Source organism: Dama dama, chromosome 25, assembly GCF_033118175.1.
Source record: "Dama dama isolate Ldn47 chromosome 25, ASM3311817v1, whole genome shotgun sequence".
NCBI lineage: Eukaryota > Metazoa > Chordata > Mammalia > Artiodactyla > Cervidae > Dama > Dama dama.
In genome coordinates this window covers 13,236,296-13,255,046 of record NC_083705.1, presented here as the reverse complement: position 1 = coordinate 13,255,046, position 18,751 = coordinate 13,236,296, and the positions used below count along the sequence as shown (strand labels likewise).

The 18,751-nt window shown below is 47.3% G+C and overlaps 2 protein-coding genes across 5 annotated transcripts in view; both read right to left on the bottom strand.

Annotated features, from left to right (window-relative positions):
• Window positions 1-14,710, bottom strand: RPL26L1 (ribosomal protein L26 like 1). 4 transcript variants are annotated; one of them, XM_061129485.1, is made up of 6 exons: window positions 14,573-14,710; window positions 14,022-14,134; window positions 7,534-7,643; window positions 6,857-7,033; window positions 1,053-1,193; window positions 1-321 (listed from the first exon to the last, which is right to left on the bottom strand). In XM_061129485.1, the coding sequence occupies exons 2-6, from the start codon at window positions 14,071-14,073 to the stop codon at window positions 193-195; spliced, it is 609 nt and encodes a 202-aa protein (XP_060985468.1). In that variant the 5' UTR covers window positions 14,074-14,134; window positions 14,573-14,710; the 3' UTR covers window positions 1-192. The 4 variants fall into 4 exon arrangements, with proteins under 4 accessions (XP_060985468.1, XP_060985467.1, XP_060985469.1 ...); XM_061129484.1 differs by lacking the exon at window positions 14,573-14,710 and having other exon boundaries at window positions 7,534-8,117; XM_061129486.1 differs by lacking the exons at window positions 7,534-7,643; window positions 14,022-14,134; window positions 14,573-14,710 and adding an exon at window positions 7,428-7,504.
• Window positions 14,711-15,136: 426 nt separating this feature from the next.
• ERGIC1 (endoplasmic reticulum-golgi intermediate compartment 1) overlaps window positions 15,137-18,751 on the bottom strand; it is a 113,499-nt gene continuing 109,884 nt past the window's right edge. The window contains exon 10 of the mRNA XM_061129483.1: window positions 15,137-17,020. Within this exon, the coding sequence (XP_060985466.1) occupies window positions 16,913-17,020 (108 nt within the window). The 3' untranslated portion in view covers window positions 15,137-16,912. The remainder of the gene's footprint in view (window positions 17,021-18,751) is intronic.

Below are 18,751 nucleotides of genomic sequence, written 5' to 3'. Positions count from 1 at the left end.
AGCATTTCCAATTTTTATTCATAAAATTATTAACCAAAACAGCAAAAGTGGATTTACAGAGCCACATAAATAATAATAACAAAACGGGAAGGAAATAAAATACTCCAGAGAGAGACATCTTGAAAAGTTTTAAAGGACTACACGCCAGGCAAAAAACCTACAGATAAACCACGGTTGTGCAACAGGGTATATTCATTCCTGCATTTTCTCAATAAGTTCCTCCTTATATTTTCCTTTCTCTTTCCCAACCTGTCGAGATTTGGCTTTGCGTTCAAGAATTTTCTTCCGATCTTTGTCCAGTTTTAGCCTGGTGATGACCACCTGTTAGGATGAGAAAACAAACAGATCTTGATTTTTTTTAAGGGGAAAGGACTTAAAACCATAATTATCTCACACAGCGGATCTTCCCTCAACGATAGCAGCTTGGGTTCCTTCTTCTGCTACCTAACCTCCTACCCCTAACTCCTGTGGTTCTAGGGACCATTTACATTGTTCAGTGATACAAAGATCATTCAGGTTGTAGAAGATTATACTATCAACATGGATGGTTTGTCTATCATCCCTTGGCTGGCAAAATGCAATGTTTTTAAAAATACTGCATTCTCACCAGCTACTAGGCGATATAGAAATCACACAGGTGAGTGAGACCCAACCATTCGGCCCTTAAAGTTCTGAAACTCTGGAGGAGAGACTCTACAGCGTGTAAGCTGGGAGTTGAAGAGAGGAACGGTCAATTCCACTAGTTGGGAGTGAGGGCTGAAGGAAGAGGTGTTCTCTCTAGTCCCTCTGCATACTCCCTCGTGGGGAAGTCCTGCCTGCAACACTCTTGCTACCAGCTTGCAGATGGGCCATCACCAAGAATGACAGAACACACAAGAAAAGAATCTGGATCCTTGATGCTACTACCCCTAGCCAGTGAACCAACCAAGCCTGCCCGACCTGCCTCTGAAGTCCTTATCTCATCTGCCTGTGTAGGCAATGCTGATACCCAGCAACTCCAGCAGGGGTGCTGGGGTACACAGCCACTACCACTGTGTGGCCCCGGGCCATACCTTGCTTGGGTGAATGCCCACGTGGACAGTTGTGCCATTAGCCTTCTCACGCTGCACCCGTTCAATGTAGATGACATATTTCTTTCTATACACCTGGACTACCTTGCCAATTTGCTGACCTTTGTAGTGTCCTCGAACCACCTAAGAGAAAACACAGAAGTCAATTCTCCCCATTTCTAATGCTTGAATATCAGTGAGGAAACTAATGATCAGGAACATACAGGCGAACAATGAAACTTTTTGCACAAAAAACAGATTAATCTTGGCAGTCAAAATCAGCCTTTTTTTCCCCTTGGTATAAATCTGCTCTGTGTTATTCTTCTAAGTCAGGTGGAGGTTCTTCACCTGGATTTTTTTCTTCTCTTACCTAAACAAAACATTCCTTGAAGTAGGATGGTCATCACACAACTAGTCCTGAGAATAAAACTAACACAACATTGTAAATCAACTACACTTCAGTTTAAAAAGAAAGAAAGAAATTATATTGAGATTCTCATGCAACCATCTAAAGCCCATGTTTTCAAAAAATAATTTATGACCTAGGGAAATTTTCAAGATATGAAGAAAAAAAGAGTACAAAGCTAAACACAATACAGTCTGAATCTTGTGCATATATGCTTCATATATATGGTATACACAAGATGAAAATATATCCCAATGTCAATAATGGTTGCCATTAGGCAGGAAGTAGAATTCTTAATTTATATTAGTCTACATTTCAAGATTTCTACAGTTAACACAAATATTTTATCATCATAAAAAAATTAAAATGTCAAATTAAAACACTGTGGGCTAAAACTGGAAATAGAATTGCCATATGACCCAGCAATCCCACTCCTGGGCATACACACTGAGGAAACCAGATCTGAAAGAGACACGTGCACCCCAATGTTCATCGCAGCACTGTTTATAATAGCCAGGACATGGAAGCAACCAGATGTCCATCAGCAGACGAATGGATAAGGAAGCTGTGGTACATATACACCATGGAATATTACTCAGCCATTAAAAAGAATTCATTTGAATCAGTTCTAATGAGATGGATGAAACTGGAGCCCATTATACAGAGTGAAGTAAGCCAGAAAGATAAACACCAATACAGTACACTAACGCATATATGTGGAATTTAAAAAGATGGTAACGCTAACTCTATATGCAAAACAGAAAAAGAGACACAGATGTACAGAACAGACTTTGGGACTCTGTGGGAGAAGGCGAGGGTGGGATGTTCTGAGAGAATAGCATTGAAACAAGTATACCATCAAGGGTGAAATAGATCACCAGCCCAGGTTGGATGCATGAGACAAGTGCTCGGGGCTGGTGCACTGGGAAGACCCAGAGGGATGGGATGGGGAGGGAGGCAGGAATGGGGATCGGGATGGGGAACACATGTAAATCCATGGCTGATTCATGTCAATGTATGGCAGAAACCACTACAATATTGTAAAGTAATTAGCCTCCAACTAATAAAAATAAATGAAAAATAAATAAATAAAAATAAAACATTGTGGGCTATTTTCACACCCTAAACATCTGTTCATACTCCAATTCTATTCTAAAAATCAACTAGATTATGGTTTTCCTAAAGGCACGAGCCTATTAAACAGCAGCCACATAAGCACAGAGAAAATAACCACACGTAAAGAAATGGAGAATCTCAATACTCCTTAAATGTCTACCTACATTGTCCAGCTTACCAAGGTGAATTTCAGGCTGCAAAGGGAACAGCCTTGCACGCCTCACTGTAAATCCATCACGGACCGCATGACCAGAGACCCTCGTGTGGAAAGTCTGCAAAAAGGCCCTATTAACTATCATCACGACTAAAGACAGATGTTAAAAAGGAGTCAAGGGAACATACCTGTGATAAAAAGTAGATTAAACACTAGACCTAGTGAGGAAGGAGATGGGGTAAGACTCAGTCAATGGACTGAAAGGTGCAGGGACCAGGCGAGGATGACATCCAGGGTCCAAGTGTGCACCTGGATGTATGGGTGTGCCTCTCCCAGAGGCATGGACATGAGATTCCATACACGGCAGGAAGGCCCACTGGGCTGCCTGAGAGTCATCCACAGAGATGGCAACGCAAAGCCTGATTTTACTCAGGGAACTGCTGGTGTGAGACAAGGGCAGAATGTAGAAATCTAAGAAAAGCCAGCGTTTTGGAAGGGTTTACAAGAGACTCAAGTGGTCTGAAAGAATGGGAAACCAGGGAGTTTCCCTGGTGGCTCATGGGTAAAGAATCCGCCTGGCAATGCAAGAGACACAGGTTCAATCGCTGATTTGGGAAGATCGCACGTGCCACGGAGCCATTAAGCCTGTGGCCCTTGCACCTGGAGCCCATGCTCTGCAACAAGAGAAGCCACCACAATGAGGCCCACCTACTGAAACTGGAGAGCCGTCCCTGCTTGCCACAGCTAGAGAAAAGCCCACAAAGCAATGAAACATAAACCATAAACGAATAAATGGAGACCAGGGAGTATGGTGTTACAGGAGCGAAGAGAAGATCAGATGCTGTGGAACAGTCAAACCAAAAGAACTGGAAGGATAAAGTAACAGATGACAACAAGCTGGTCACTGGTGGTCGTGGCTACAGTGCTTTTGGTGGAGCAGAGGGATGAAAGTTGTTTATGGTAAGGCCATGAATTTACCAGAGGTGAAAGATGAAGATGAAAAGACTGGCCCAAGGAGCTTGGATCTGAAGAGGATCGGAAAGAGGACATGTGCTCTATGGGGTTGTGAGGTTAAGGGATAATTTTTTATTATTTAAGAAGGGGAAACATTACTGTGTCTAAATGAACAAGTATGGAGGAAAAGGTAAGGAAGCTGTAGAGAAAGGAGATAATGGATAGAAGGATCTGAAGAGGGGAGAAGAGAGTGGTGGATGTCACATTTAGTGGCAGAGGGAGAACTTTAGATAGAAACAGGATTTATAACAGGAGAGAATGAAGACAGGAGGGGTGGCAATGCAGGTATTAAGCCAGAAGGTGTGGAGCCAGGAGCTCTGGAAGTTCCTAGATGATAGTTTTAATTCCCTCTGTAAAGTAGGAGGAAGACTCAGCTACTCAGAGAAAGGGGCACGTGAGACTTAGAAGATACCAAGAGAAAAGGCAGTTTTAACAAACCTACTTGGACTATTTTACTTTCTTGACTGGAGACATGCTTACCCTGTATGACCTCTAGAGTTAAGAGACCTGGTATTCCTGGCCTGGACACTCATTTTCTGTATTATTCTTTATTATTTTACCTGAGTTTCATTGCGTTCATATCTAAAAAGGAAACAGTTCATGCCCCCTTTTATCTCACGTTCCAATTCCATCCAATCGGTTTCATCCGTTTAATAAATACTGATTGTGCCCCTGCTGTGCCAGGCTCTGCACTGAGGTCAGAAAAGTTCTCTGGCCTCAGGGAGCTTGGTCTGATGAGTAGTAAGCAGTTAAGAGGTAAACATACAAATATATGACCCATGAACAGGGCACACGGGAAGATACTGAGATGTAAGACCTGCAAAGTGAGGAGCACTCCAGACAGAGGGCGCATTCTAAGGACCCGAAAGGACTGATGGGTTTGATGCACAGTGCGAGTGGGGGGCTTATAAAGTGAGATGAGGCTGGAGAGTTAGGCCTGGACTGGATCACTGGAGCCTTATCAATGATTTAGATGTAACAGTTAGCACATCAAGCACCACTGACAGGTTTTAAGTAGGGTCTGATTTGCAAATAATGCCATCTGTATAGAATGGATTAGGGTAAGAGTGGAGTGAAGATGCTTTGAACTAAAATGGAAATATAAAGAAGTTTCAGATTTAAGACTTATTTTGAAAGTAAAATCAACAAGACATAGTGACAGAAGAGAGGGGTTAGGGAAAGTTAAGAATAACTTAAAGGTTTATGGTATATACAGGGGGGGAGATAGAGCATCACTTATTGAGGTGTGAAAGATGGGAGGAGAATCAGATTTTAGAGGCAGTGGGAATGTCAGGATTTCATGCATAAGAAGATTGAGATGTCTGTGAGATATTCAAATAAAGATGTTCAGCAGGCAGTTAGATCTTAGGTCTGTGGTCAGAAAAGTGGTTTGAACCAGGATATAAAGGAGGAAGGTGTTAGCATAGAGCAGATATTTAAAACTCTAGGTATAAGTATTACCACCTTGGTAGACAATGTAGGCCAGCCAATGGAAGACCAGGTGCAGGCCCTGACAAACTCTAGCATTTAGGGATCAGACAGAGGAGAACTAACCAGCAATGGAGGCTGGGAAGTTGGAAGTAAACTGTGAGCTTGAAGTGTCACAGAAGCTAAAAAGAGAGACTATTTCAAGAAGCAAGGTGATGCCACCCATGCCAAATGCTGCTGAAAAAGTCAAGGACAGTGAGACGAAGATGGGACCACTGAATTTAGTCATAAAGAGGTTTTTGGTGATCTCAGCCAAAAGCAGTTTCTATAAAACAAAGAATCCAGGTTTTCCAGGTCTCACAAAACTGAAGAATCTGACAACAAATGAAGAGTCTGCGTATCCCTAACTAGCACCTATAGGCATTTGCAATTCCCCCTTTCTAGAACATGTCTGATGGCAAGGATTCAGAAAAGAGGCAGAACCATACTTCCAAATTATTTTTTCCACTCTATTCCTGTTACATTCTCAACCTAACTTATCTCCTGCTTCCGATCTTTTCCTCCTCAAACGGTCCAAGTCCCAGTCCCCTAGAGATACACTAAATTCCTTACTTCATTCTCTAAAATAATGGTTCTCAGTTGGGGGAGGTGAATTTTACCCCCAGGAACAATACCTGGAAACACTGACAGTCCTGGTTACCCTAACTGTGCAGAGCTGCTACTGGTACCTAGTGGGCGAAGCCGGGGGTGCCACCAGACATCCCACAGTGCGTGGAGGAAGCCGGGGGTGCCGCCAGACATCCCACAGTGCGTGGAGGAAGCCGGGGGTGCCGCCAGACATCCCACAGTGCGTGGAGGAAGCCGGGGTTGCCGCCAGACATCCCACAGTGAGTGGAGGAAGCCGGGGGTGCCGCCAGACATCCCACAGTGCGTGGAGGAAGCCGGGGGTGCCGCCAGACATCCCACAGTGCACAGGAGAGCTCACCACAACAAAGAACTACCCAGCCCAAGAGGGCAACAGTGCAGAGGTCGGGAAACCCCCGTTCCCAAACATGAGCCCTACTGCAACAGGGACCGTGTGGATGTTGTTCACCATTACAGTTCTAGGGAATGGTGCCTGGTCTGGTAAGTGCTCAATACCTATTCCTTCAAGGTGTGAATATAGCTCCAATCTATCTTACTCACCTTCACTTCCCCTTCTCTACTACACATTCTAAGCTCCAGTCAGAGAACAGACAGCTTATACTTTCTCAAAATTTCACGTCTCTGATTTGCTGTTGCTTCACCATTCTCCCTGCCAAATCCAGCACCATCAAATGTTCAGCTTCCACTAAACCCAATGTTGCCAAAACCTTACTCTTATTCCAACACCTTCCCCTGCAAAGATCTGCCCTGAGCAGTGTCTGGGAACTAGCAACCTCTGGACTAAAAAAGAAAGCAAAGCAAAAACTTCTCAAACTATTATTATTAAAGAATTGAGTTGGAATGCTCTAAATTAAGCTGGGCAGGCGCTCTCTGGTGACGCTGGGCCCCAACTCCAGTCACCTGCAGGGTCACATCATCTGCCCCGGTCCTGAGGGCGTGTGAGTCTCTGACTCCTCTACACGTCCAGGCACTGTTGACACTCTCCGTCAAAGGCGGCGCCCGAGCGCCACGCAGGTGGGTAACTAGTGCCCGGGAGACAAGTACCTGGACCTCGTCGTCCTTGCGGATGGGCATGGAGCGGACGTTGTACTTCTGTCGCAGCTCCTTGGAGAGTGGAGACGACATGATTTTCCTGCGCACGTGGGAGGGGGCATTGAAGTGACGTTTGCGGTTTTTGCTCCGGTCCGAGGTCACGAAGGGGTTGAACTTCATGGTGTTCGCCTGCAGACAGAGGCAGAGGGAGCGAAGGGACGCTTGGTGGGGTACCAGGGCCTTCTCTCCATCCGGGACACTACGCTACATCCCCGCCCAGGGGTTCTAGGGGGGTGGCCTTGGCAGGAGACTGAGGGAGGGAAGCGAAGGATACGAGAGGTCTGGGTGTTACACAGAGCAAGACGAGCGCGGAGAGCGCATGCTTAACTAAACGGGAGTGGGGAGGGGGCGGCACTGGGGCCTCGAGGCTGAGGGACGAGGGCTCAGACTGCACAAGAATGCTCGGGTGGGGGTCACGCAGAGAGATCTCTAAGGCGGCGGGTAGACCCCCGGGCAGGCAGGATGGAGTCCAGTGGAGCGGAGGGCTTCGTAGCCGGAGAATTCACCAGCTCCACTCACCTACCGAGCGACCGCCGAGTTCAGACGGTGCGCGCGTAGAGACGGAAGTGAGACTTCCTTGCTGCGCAAGCGCAGAAAGAAAACAATGCTCCATTCCCATCAGAACGAACCTGAATAGCGCCCCCTGAGGCTTGGGGTGGGATCGCAGTGGCTCCTTTCCAGGGACCCTGGGTGACCAGGCGGCGCCGGAGATCAGGCCCGGGGACCCGGTGACTTGGTGCTGCCCGGGAGAAAGGGCATTTTGTAGGGCTTGCAAAAGGCCTTGTTGATGTTCTCTTGATGTGTGTTTTGGTCGCTCGGTCGTGTCTTAATCTTAGTGACCCCATGGACTGTAGCCCACCAGGCTCCTCTGTCCGTGGGGATTCTCCAGGCAAGAATACAGCAATGTGTTACCACGCCTTTCTCCAGGGGATCTTCCCGACCCAGCGATCGAACCTGGGTCTTCCGCATTGCAGGGGCAGATTTTGTATAGCTGAGCAACCAAGGAAGCCACCTGTTCTTTTTAAAGGCACATTATTAATAGTCTCTTTCCTACTCAAAACTCTTTGCCCTTGTTAGCCTCCTCACAGGTTGTTTAGGCATATGATCGGGGTGGTTAAACATTGTGGTGCTTTAAATGCAATTGGCTGACTTGCTTCTTCACAGTCACTGAGAAGTCTGTTCAAAAAGCAAATTTTCATGTTTCACCACAGCCCTACAAAATCAGACAGTATTAGGTCGGGGTCAGGGGCTCTGAATTAAGAGCAAGCACTCCCCCTCACAAAAGACTTTGAGGTGCCCCACTCTTTGAGGGACATTACAAACCATTTGTTTTTGCAAAACTTCCCCCCAGTCTTTTAGCCCAATTTAGAAAAGCTGGGGTTGTAGAATGACACATGAACTCAAGTGGCTCTTCAAGTTGCTGAACCTTAGGGGATGTCTCTGTTTCTGAGCCTGTTTCCTTATCTGTGAAATGGGGATGATCTTAAGTAGATGACTAGTTGAATTGTTATGAAGACTAAGTGTGTTAATCTGGTTTCATGTGTTCAGAACAGTGTCTGGCACATAGCACTCAATTACAACCAGCTATTATTCCTAAGGGCTTCTCAGGTAGCTCAGTGGTAAAATAATCTGCCTGCCAATGCAGGAGACACAGGAGACATGGGTTTGATCCCTGGGTCAGGAAGATTCCCCTGGAGGAGGAAATGGCAACCCACTCCAGTATTTTGCCTGGAGAATCCAATGGACAGAGTAGCCTGGTGGGCTACGGTCCATGGGGTTGTACAGAGTCGGACAGGGCTGAGCATGCAGGCAGAGAGATTATTCCTAGAGAGGAGAGGCCTCTCTGTGGGCCTTGCTCCACAATGGCCCTAAGGGCAGGCCACACCAGAATCAGACTTGTGCCACTGACTCCCAGTGACGCAGACTGTAAGCTTTCTGTTTGATCTAAACACGTGCAGTGCGCGTGCCGACTGAAGCTGTGCTCGCTCTCCCTTTTTAAATTCTGTGAGTCTTTAAAAACTCGGTAACACAGCCACGATTCTTCCAACTAGTGACCCTGCGGGTTTGGAGCCATTGCCCTGGGCCCACCCACCCCTGCCCACCTTGTGCCCACCTTGCCCTGCCTGGTTGTGCTGGAGCTCCTCCTTCCACTCCTGGTAGACACACACACACAATTATGTGTGGTGTTGGAGGTGTTAACTAATGCTGTGGTAATCATGATGCAATATGTGGGTATATCAAGTTAACACACAGTACCTCTTAAACTTTCATAATGTTATAGTTCAATTATATCTCAATTAAGGTGGGGGTAAAAAGGAAGTCACTTCCTATGGGCAAGGCGGGAGCAAATGCCATTATGACTGACTGCACATAGATGGTCATAGAGTTTTCAGAGTAGCCCTTACAGTGTTCATCAGACCCAAGCACCCAAGAAGTTGTTCATTCATACATTCATTCATTCACTTGCTCACTGGCCCCTTCTTGGCTCATTCGTTATTTCCCTATCACATTCATTCATTTACCCACACATGCATCCATTTGCTCATTAATTTATTTGCCATGTATGTGGTACCTACATGGAGGCACAGGTTTAGGGCTAGAGCAAAGAGATATGGGAAGGAGTGATATCTGGTCCCTGCTCCCAAGGAGAGCAGGGCCTCACTGGTGAGGGGCAACCATGTGAGGGTAGATCATTACAACCCAAGATTACCAAGATATACTCACTGTCAACCAGAGAGGGGGGCCATTTCCTTATCCCCACCCTCTGCCCTCTGCTTCAGTCATGTCTGACTCTTTTCAACCCCATGGACTACAGCCCACCAGGCTCCCTGTCCATGGGATTTCCCAGGCAAGAATACTGAAATGGGTTGCCATTTCCTCCTCCAGGGGATCTCCTCCACCCAGGGATCGAACTGGCATCTCTTATGTCTCTTGCATTGGCCAGTAGTGCCACCTGGGAAGCCTCTGCCTCCTGTGGCTCAATAGAATTAAGGGACATCACCAGATAAAATGACAAGAGACTGAGGTTCTGCTGTTCTAATAGAATTTAATAGATTTAATAGATAGATGGTTACTATCCTGCCTCATGCCTACCTTGAAAACACGCACAGAGACTGGTGTAAAGCCCTAGGATCTAGCATAGTGCCAGGCTCAGAGGGAATGCCAGGGGAACATTTTTATGTCTCCGAGGCAGAGAGTAATGTGGTGTAGAAGTGTGAGAGCCCTGGATTCTGACTGCCTGGGTTTGGCTCTCTACCACTTACTGGCCCTGGAGCTTTGGGTGAGATATTTAGCCTCTTGGTCACTCACTTTCCTCATCTGTCAAATGGGAACAATAAGAGTCCCCACTTCATGGGTCTGGTGTCAGGAGTCTGTGAACCTTTAGCACAATGTCTGGCACAAAGTAAGCACTTAACACATGGTAGAAATAATTTGCTTAATTTTTAGGGCTTTTTTTTTTTTTTTTTTTGCCACTTTATGCGGCTCATGGGATTGTAGTTCCCTGACCAGGGATCAGGCCTTCAGCAGTTAAAGTGTGGAGTCTTAACCACTGGACTGCCAGGAAATTTCAAGAACCATTATTGTTACAGTTTGTTGTATTATGTTGAGCATTTACTGTCAGACATTGTGTTTTATAAGCATTACCTTATTTAATCTAATAAACAACCCTTTAAAGTGTACCTTTTACAAGTGAGGAAACAGGTTCTGAATGAGATGGAAGCATGATTCACTATCAGATAGCTAATATCATTATTGCTGTCTTGCAGCCAATATGATGAGGAGGATATCCATTGTTACTAACATAGGAAGGTGTCTATTACATGAGAAAAAGAGCAAACTACAAAATAATGTTAACAGCATGGTTCCATTCTGTTTATGGAAGAACATCACAAAAGTATTAAAAATGATCCCTGATTAGTGGCACTATGGGTGACTTTATTTTTAATCCTACTTTTATTTACTCTTTATCTTTAAAAAAATTATTGGGTTATAGTTTATTTACAATGTTGTGTTAGTTTCAGGTATAACGGGTGGCTTTAATTTCCTTTTTTTCCCCTTTTTGCTCTTTTCTGCTTTTCCTCCAGTGGGGCTATGAGCATGTATTATTTGTGTAATTAAAATCATGTTGTAAGGGTTTAAAATTTTTGCTGAAGAAGATCCCCCTATGGGATTTCCCTGGTGATCCAGTAGCTAAGACTCTGTGCTCCCAACGCCTCAGGAGGCCTGGGTTCCACCTTTGATCAGAGAACTAGACCCCGCATGCTGCACCTAAAGGATTGAAGATCTAGTGTGCTACAGCTGAGACCCACCACTGCCAAAAAAACAAACAAACCTCAGCTCTAATACAAACTATTTAAAAAAAAAAATCAAGTCCCCCAGTGTTCAACTCAGCTTTCCTTTGCAGGCTGTTTAAAAGGGAGAAAAGAGAAACCCCAAAGTGCCCTCACCGCTTTCAATCCCAGCCCCTCTTTTAAGGGGGAAAGTGAAAGTAAAGTCGTGTCCGACTCTCTCTGACCCCATGGACTGTAGCCTACCAGGCTCCTCTGTCCATGGGATTTTCCAGGCAAGAATACTGGAGTGGGTGGCCATTTAGGGGGAGGAGGCAGTTTACTCTTTGGACAGGGATGATTATGGGTAGTAAGGCAGAACCGTACAATTCTTCGTAACCCTGGAGGTGTGCGAATCTGGGTCTGAATTCCAGCTTCACCACGTGCTAACTGTGTGACCTAGATGAGTTACTAAGTCTCGGTTCTCCTTTAAGGAGGAGGTAGCTGCCACCTTGTAGGACTGCTGTGAGGATTAAGAAAGACAAGGCCTGAACCAGCACTCCTTGCCCAACCACTGGTAGCTATTACTACAAGAGCTGAGATAAAAATTACTCATTTTGGTCAGAATACAGTGCATGACCTCATCACACAGAACTGACAGAGGACAACTGCTGGGAGGGGCGGGGCAGGGGAGCATCTGGGGTGAATGTTCTCCACACAGGCCCGTCACACTGGCTTCTGTCTGCAGGAGCGGCTAAGGAACCAGCTTCTTAAGAGGGGATCAGGCTTGCCAGTGGCCTGCCATTTGTTTTGGGCAAGAACCAAAAACAAGCTTGTGACGTTTAGCTATAAAACCTAACTACACAGCTGCCCCTTCTAAGCCCCGCGGCAACAGCCTACTTCTCCCCAAGCTTCCCAGCTCCACTCCGCCCCCAAGCAGCGTGAGCTCAGCATGTGAGCTCAGGTGAGCACCTCACTGAAGCACATCTGCGACTTCACCTCTTCTGCAGCTGCATCACCTCCCCAGGATAATCGATTTCTGCCGGAATCACCACAACCCCCAACCCATCACCTAGCCCACTCTGGGTTTGTATCATAAGCCCTGATTGAGAAATCCTCTCCCATGAAAACACTATAGTCTGCACTTGGTTAGGTAACCGAAAGAACTGGTTCAGAAATCATAAAAATGATACCAGCCACTTCCCTGGCAGTCCAGTGGTGAAGACTCCATGCTTCCACTGCAAAGGGCAATGGGTTTGATCCCTGGTTGTGGAAATAAGATCCAGCATGCCAAGCAGCTTAAACACACACACACACACACACACACACACACACACACACACACACCCTTAAAGGTTTTTCATCAACATAAAACGCATTGGCAGCCAAAACACAGTAGCAACCTAAGTGTCCATTGACAGAGGAATGGAAAAAGATGTGGTACATATACACAATGGAATATTACTCAAAGAATGTAATAATGACATTTGCAGCAACATGTCCATGGATGGACCAGAGACTGTCATACTGAGTGAAGTCAGAGAACAAGAAATATCATATGATATCCCTTATATATGCAGAATCTAAAAAGAAATGATACAAATGAACTTATTTACAAAACAGAAACAGACTCACAGATTTAAAGAATGAATCTGTGGTTACTAGGGGATAGTTGGAGAAGACTCTTGAGAGTCCCTTGGACTGCAAGGAGATCCAACCAGTCCATCCTAAAGGAGATCAGTCCTGGGTGTTCATTGGAAGGACTGATATTGAAGCTGAAACTCCAATACTTTGGCCACCCGATGCGAAGAGCTGACTCATTGGAAAAGACCCTGATGCTGGGAAAGATTGAGGGCAGGAGAAGGGGACGACAGAAGATGAGATGGTTGGATGGCATCACCGACTCAATGGACACGGGTTTGGGTAAACTCCGGGAGTTGGTGATGGACAGGGAGGCCTGGTGTGCTGTGGTTCATGGGGTCACAAAGAGTCAGACACGACTGAGTGACTGAACTGAACTGAGGGGATAGTTAGGGTGTTTGGGATGACATGTACACACTGCTATATTTAAAATGGACAACCAACAAGGAGTTACTATGTAGCACAGGGACTGCTGCTCAACACTGAGGCAGCCTGGATGGGAGGGGAGTCTGGGGGAGAATGGATACGTGTGTATGTATGGCAGAGTCCCTCTGCTGTGCACTGAAACTATCACAAGATTGTTAACTGGCCATGTGTTAGTTGCTCAGTTGTGTCCAACTCTTCACAATCCCATGCACTGCAGCCCAAGAGGCTCCTTTGTCCTTGGGAATTCCCAGGCAAGAATACTGGAGTGGATTGCCATTTCCTTCTCCAGGGGATCTTCCCAACGCAGGGATCGAACCCAGGTCTCCTGCATTGCAGGCAGATTCTTTACCATCTGAGCCACCAGGGAAGCCCCAATATAAAATAAAAAGCTAAAAACAAACAACCAAAAAAAAAACATTGGGCCCATCTCTTGACTCTGAGCAAAGCTTTTCATTGAACTTTGCATTTCCTCTGTTGGAGTTCTCCTTTATCTTCCCTTTGTAAACCATGTCCTTACATAAACCAATCCCAGGGTTCCAGGTTTCATTTTCTTTACCATGGAATAAGAATTTACACATTTTCAATGTGGATGCAGAATCCTCAAGGACTGTCCTCCCCCAACCCTTTTCAGTCACCTTCTTCACAATGAATTTGGTGGGGTTTTTTGGCAGGGGGAGAGGGTAATTGTATGACCCCTGCAGTAGGAGCATGGAGTCCTAACACTGGACCCCCAGGGTATTCCCTGAGTTCAGCAGCATTTTGAGGAGGGGGTGGCCACTCACCTTTACCAGGCCTCTCCAAAGTATTCAGCTTAGTTTTCCTAGATCCTTCCATTTTTCGATCATATTTCACTGGTTAGCTGAGGTCCTTAACTGAGGTCCTTAACCTCAAGGCACTGTTGCAGAAATTAAATCTGGTTAACGAAGTCACATCACCACAGCACAAAGCGCAGAGGCACGAACAGGTCTGGGAACACATCTCCGTGTGTGTGCACTCGGTCGTGTCTGCCTCTTTGCAGCCATGGACTACAGCCCGCCAGGCTCCTCTGTGCAATTTTTCAGGCAAGAATACTGGAGTGAGTTGCCATTTCCTACTCCAGGGCATCTTCAACCCAGGGATCGAACCTGCATCTCTTGAGACCCCTGCACTGGCAGGCGGATTCTTCACCACTAGTGCCATCTGGGAAGCCCACGCCTCTGACGGCCAGTGGGCATGTACTCCTGATCACGAGCTTCGAGTGTCACAGCAATTCAGATATCACACAGAGTGTTAGAGAGAGAACAGAGAGGGTCAGTGAAGACTTTCCTACAGACGGGTGTGCTCTCACATTCACCTCTGGTATGCTAACCCATGTCCGTGAAGAGAAGGCTCTGAAGCGCCGGGCAGCGGAAGGGCAAATGTCCATGGAAGTCCCTTTCTTACAGCTGGTGAGGGCTCTCCCTTACTTGATCTGGGAATACCTACGTGGAACAAGTACTGTTTTTGAAAATTTACCACGTATCACTCCCTGCATACATGAGCTTGTTCTGATCCAGTATAATTTATTTGCACAAACTATATTCTGCAATAGTGCCTTGAGGTTAAAGACCTGAACTGGGGCTGTGCAACTGGAAAGTAAGCAGATCAGGTTAACACAGCGCAGTAAATCAAGCTCAAATACCTCAATAAAATAAATTTTTCAAAAAAAGAAGAGGAAAGAAAGTAGCCAATTGCAGACCATTCTGTAGGGATTCAATAAAGGAAGGACTGAATCCAAGGGTTCCTGACTTTCTGATCATGCTCACAGATATTCCCCATATTTCCCAGCTTCTCTCCTCTAGGATGAAATTCCATTCTGACTATGATCCCAGCCTCCAGGCTACCCAACCATAAGCAAGTCAAAAGTAACACACAGCAATATTTCTGAAAATCAGCCTTTTAATCTATTTGAACCCAACAAGTGGGGAAAGAACTAAAACATTTTTTTTTCCCTTGAGATTTTGCTTATAAGAATGAGTCAGAGGTGTCTCTTCCATAGGAAACTGACATCCCCTATGTCCTCAAGGATCTTTTTTTAAAATGCATCAACGTGGGATTTCAATTCACGTGCATGCCACACACTTCCCCAGCCTGCCCTGCCCACTCTGTACAGGCACACATATTCACACACCCAAGGGACTCCTTTTGTAACGGGGGAAGAGAATGCAAAAGAAAAAAAAATCCATCTGAGTGGCCACAGATCCCAGAAATAACCAAATACAGTTTACACTTACATCCATCAACTCAAATGCAAAGGGAAGCTTCTCTAATTGGAATCTAGAATCAAAAATCACAAAAGGCAGAGACTTGAACCATCCATAGAGATGATTTTAAAATGCCTTCTACTGGACATTCCCCTTAATTACAAAAGTATGCAAACAATCTTGATATACATGGAAAACAGTGGGCGGCTCTCTCACTGGGACAGAGGGGCATACCTAAAATTCCCTGGGTGGAATCTGTGCCTGGACCATAGCCCCTCCCTTTCAAGACTAAAGGGGAAGGAGAAGGGGGAGCAGTGGGGTGGGGACCCACCCAGGAGCCAGTGAGGAAACAGTGGAGCCGCCCCAGGAACCAGGACTGAGCTGCTTTGTGGCCAGCCAATGGGGAGCTCGGTGGGGCAGGCAGGCCACAGCTGGGTTCAGAGAGATCCAAGCGCTGCGCGCCCTTGGGAGCCCAAGGTGGACGTGCTAGGATGGGAGATGGACTGGTCCACTTGGCTTCTCCCACCTAAGGCTTTGGGACCGCTGGCAGCCATCTGGGAGAGGCCAAGACATGATTACTTTAGGGTCGCAGAAAATGATGCTTCCCATCTGGACATCGATGCACAAACCATGTCTAGTCCTCAAAGGATGACTTCCCAGTCACAGCCTGCCCCTCCACCAAGCCATGTTGGGCCACACAGCATGGGGGCTGAGGCACATTGGCAGGGGGTGCAGAGGAACGAGATGAAGAGAGAAAGGCGAAGTCGCCAAGCGCCCAGTGACCAGTGGGCAGACTTGAGTCTACGCAGGCTGCTGCCCTGCCACTGGGCATCTGCTTCTGGGGAGGAAAAGAAAGGCGTGGGAGAGAGGGCCTTGAGGCCTGGGCTCAAGGTCAGGCAGGAAGGGATGGAGCAGAGGCGAGGGCTCCATCTAGGGCGCCACATTTCAGAGGCCTGCCTGGGAAGTACCGTACTTTGTTGAAGGGGCCAGGTGGGAGGTGCCTTTGGACAGCCTGGTCCAGAATCTGGGGCCCAGGTCTGCAGGCTGCCTGCCCAGGAGAGAACCCAAGTGACCAGTGGGACCAAACAGTGGGGGCTGCGAGATTGTCAAAGCCTGGCTGCGAGCTGGTCAGCATGGATTCTGGGCTTTCCCCCCAACAGGGAGGGGACTGCAGCTCTCGAGTGCGTCCCCGAGCTGTCCTCGCCCTGTCTCTGGTCTTGGGGCTCCTCAGGGAAATAAAGGGATGCCCCAACTTCAGGCAGTGTAATTTATCTAAAATTAAACTTGGGGAAAAGAGGTAGCGTCGAACCCAGGAGCCACCCCCTCCCTCCCCTCACCCCCACTTTGGGACACAGCCAGATCTTGAGCCAGACAGAGGGCAGGAGGAGATGGGGTGCTGGAGGCAGGGCTGCTGGTCCCCTGGGTCCTTGGCCATGGGGCTGGGCAGGTCATCAATGCATCTTGCCCAGCTGGATCTTCTTCCAGGCCTCCGAGGCTGTGAAGATGCACGAGTCCAGAATGCCGGCCACAGTGAAGGTCCCGCCAATGATGGCACAGATCTGAAAGTGGGGGGAATGGTCAGAGGTCAGTGGGAAAGGGAGCAACAGGCCAGACCTCCCTAAATCACGAGATGATGAGCTCAGCAAGTACTGACGCTCTGACCCGTCATGACCACCCCATGGTAACCAGCGGAATGTGGAACACACCCAGGGCTCAAACAAAAACAATAATAAAAATAATCATTGGACTTCCCTGGCAGTCCAGTGGTTAAGAATCCGCCTTCCTTGCAATGCAGGGGGTTCGATCCCTGGTCAGGGAACTAGATCCCACATGCAGCAACTAAAACCCAGAGCAGCCAAATAAATAATTTTAAAAAACTCTGCTGTCATAAGGGGATGGTCATGAATGTCACCTGTATGTCTGTACTTCCTCAATTCACAATGTAAGATAAGAACTACAACGAAGCAGACAGCACTTACACAACACCTTTCTGGGTCAGGCATGGCCTGAAATGCTGATGTGTTCCACCTCACTGAATCCCCAGACAACTCTAGGAAGGGAGCACTATTCTTACAACTATTGTGCAGCCATGGAAACTGAGGCACAGGGCCACTCAGTCACTCACCCAATGCCACAGCATTTAGTGGTTGAAAAGTAAAAGTCAAAGTGTTAGTTGCTTGGTCGTGTCCAACTCCTTTTGTAACAACCCCATGGACTGTTGCCCGCTAGGCTCCTCTGTCCATGGGATTCTCCAGGCAAGAATACTGGAGTGGGTTGCCATGCCCTCTTCCAGGGGATCTCCCCGACCCAGGGCTTGAACCCCGGTCTCCTGCATTGCAGGCAGATTCTTTACCATCTGAGTCAAACTGGAGTTCAAAACTCTCAACATGGCCCTTGGCTGCTTCCCAGGTATGAAGAGCCCACCTCACCAAATTACTCACTTTGCTTTGAACTTGACAGGACTCCTACTTGTGATACATCAACATAATGCTACATTCTCCTCAAAATGTTCTGGTCTACCTGTGAGTGCTTTCTGGGGCTAGCAAAGAAACCGAAGTGCCTAAAAGATTTGTAAGGAAACTTTAAATGTACTTCTTCCCTAAAGACATACTTAGTTCAGTTCAGTTCAGTCGCTCAGTCATGTCCGACTCTTTGTGACCCCATGAATCACAGCACGCCAGGCCTTCCTGTCCATCACCAAGTCTCAGAGTCTACCCAAACCCATGTCCATCGAGTCGGTGATGCCATCCAACCATCTCATCCTCTGTCGTCCCCTTCTCCCCCTGACCCCAATCCCTCCTAGCATCACAGTCTTTTCCAATGAGTCAACTCTTCGCATGAGGTGGCCAAAGTATTGGAGTTTCAGCTTCAACATCAGTCCTTCCAATGAACACCCAGGACTGATCTCCTTTAGGAAAGACATACTTAAATCATTCATAAAAAGCAGTGTTACCCATCATGCCGTATGCCCTGGAGGGAGGCACCTCTTCGCTCATGTACCTACGGGGTCCAGAGGGGGAGAGAGTTTGTCCAAGGTCACACAGCAAGGGGATGGCAGCGCGGAGTCTGTCTGCCCCTCGAGCTCTCTCTTTTCCCCCCAGGCCACATTTAAGGGGCAGGGAAGTGATCACAGGACTCAGAAGAAGCCGCGCTGGGCTGCCCTGCCGGCCCCTGCCGCTGAGCACCGGAGGATTCTGGGAGACAGCAGCGCCTCCCTGGGCCCTGCGGTGCCACGTGGACGAGGCCAGGAGACACAGTGGAGGCAAGAGGGAAGAGTGCATCGCACCAGC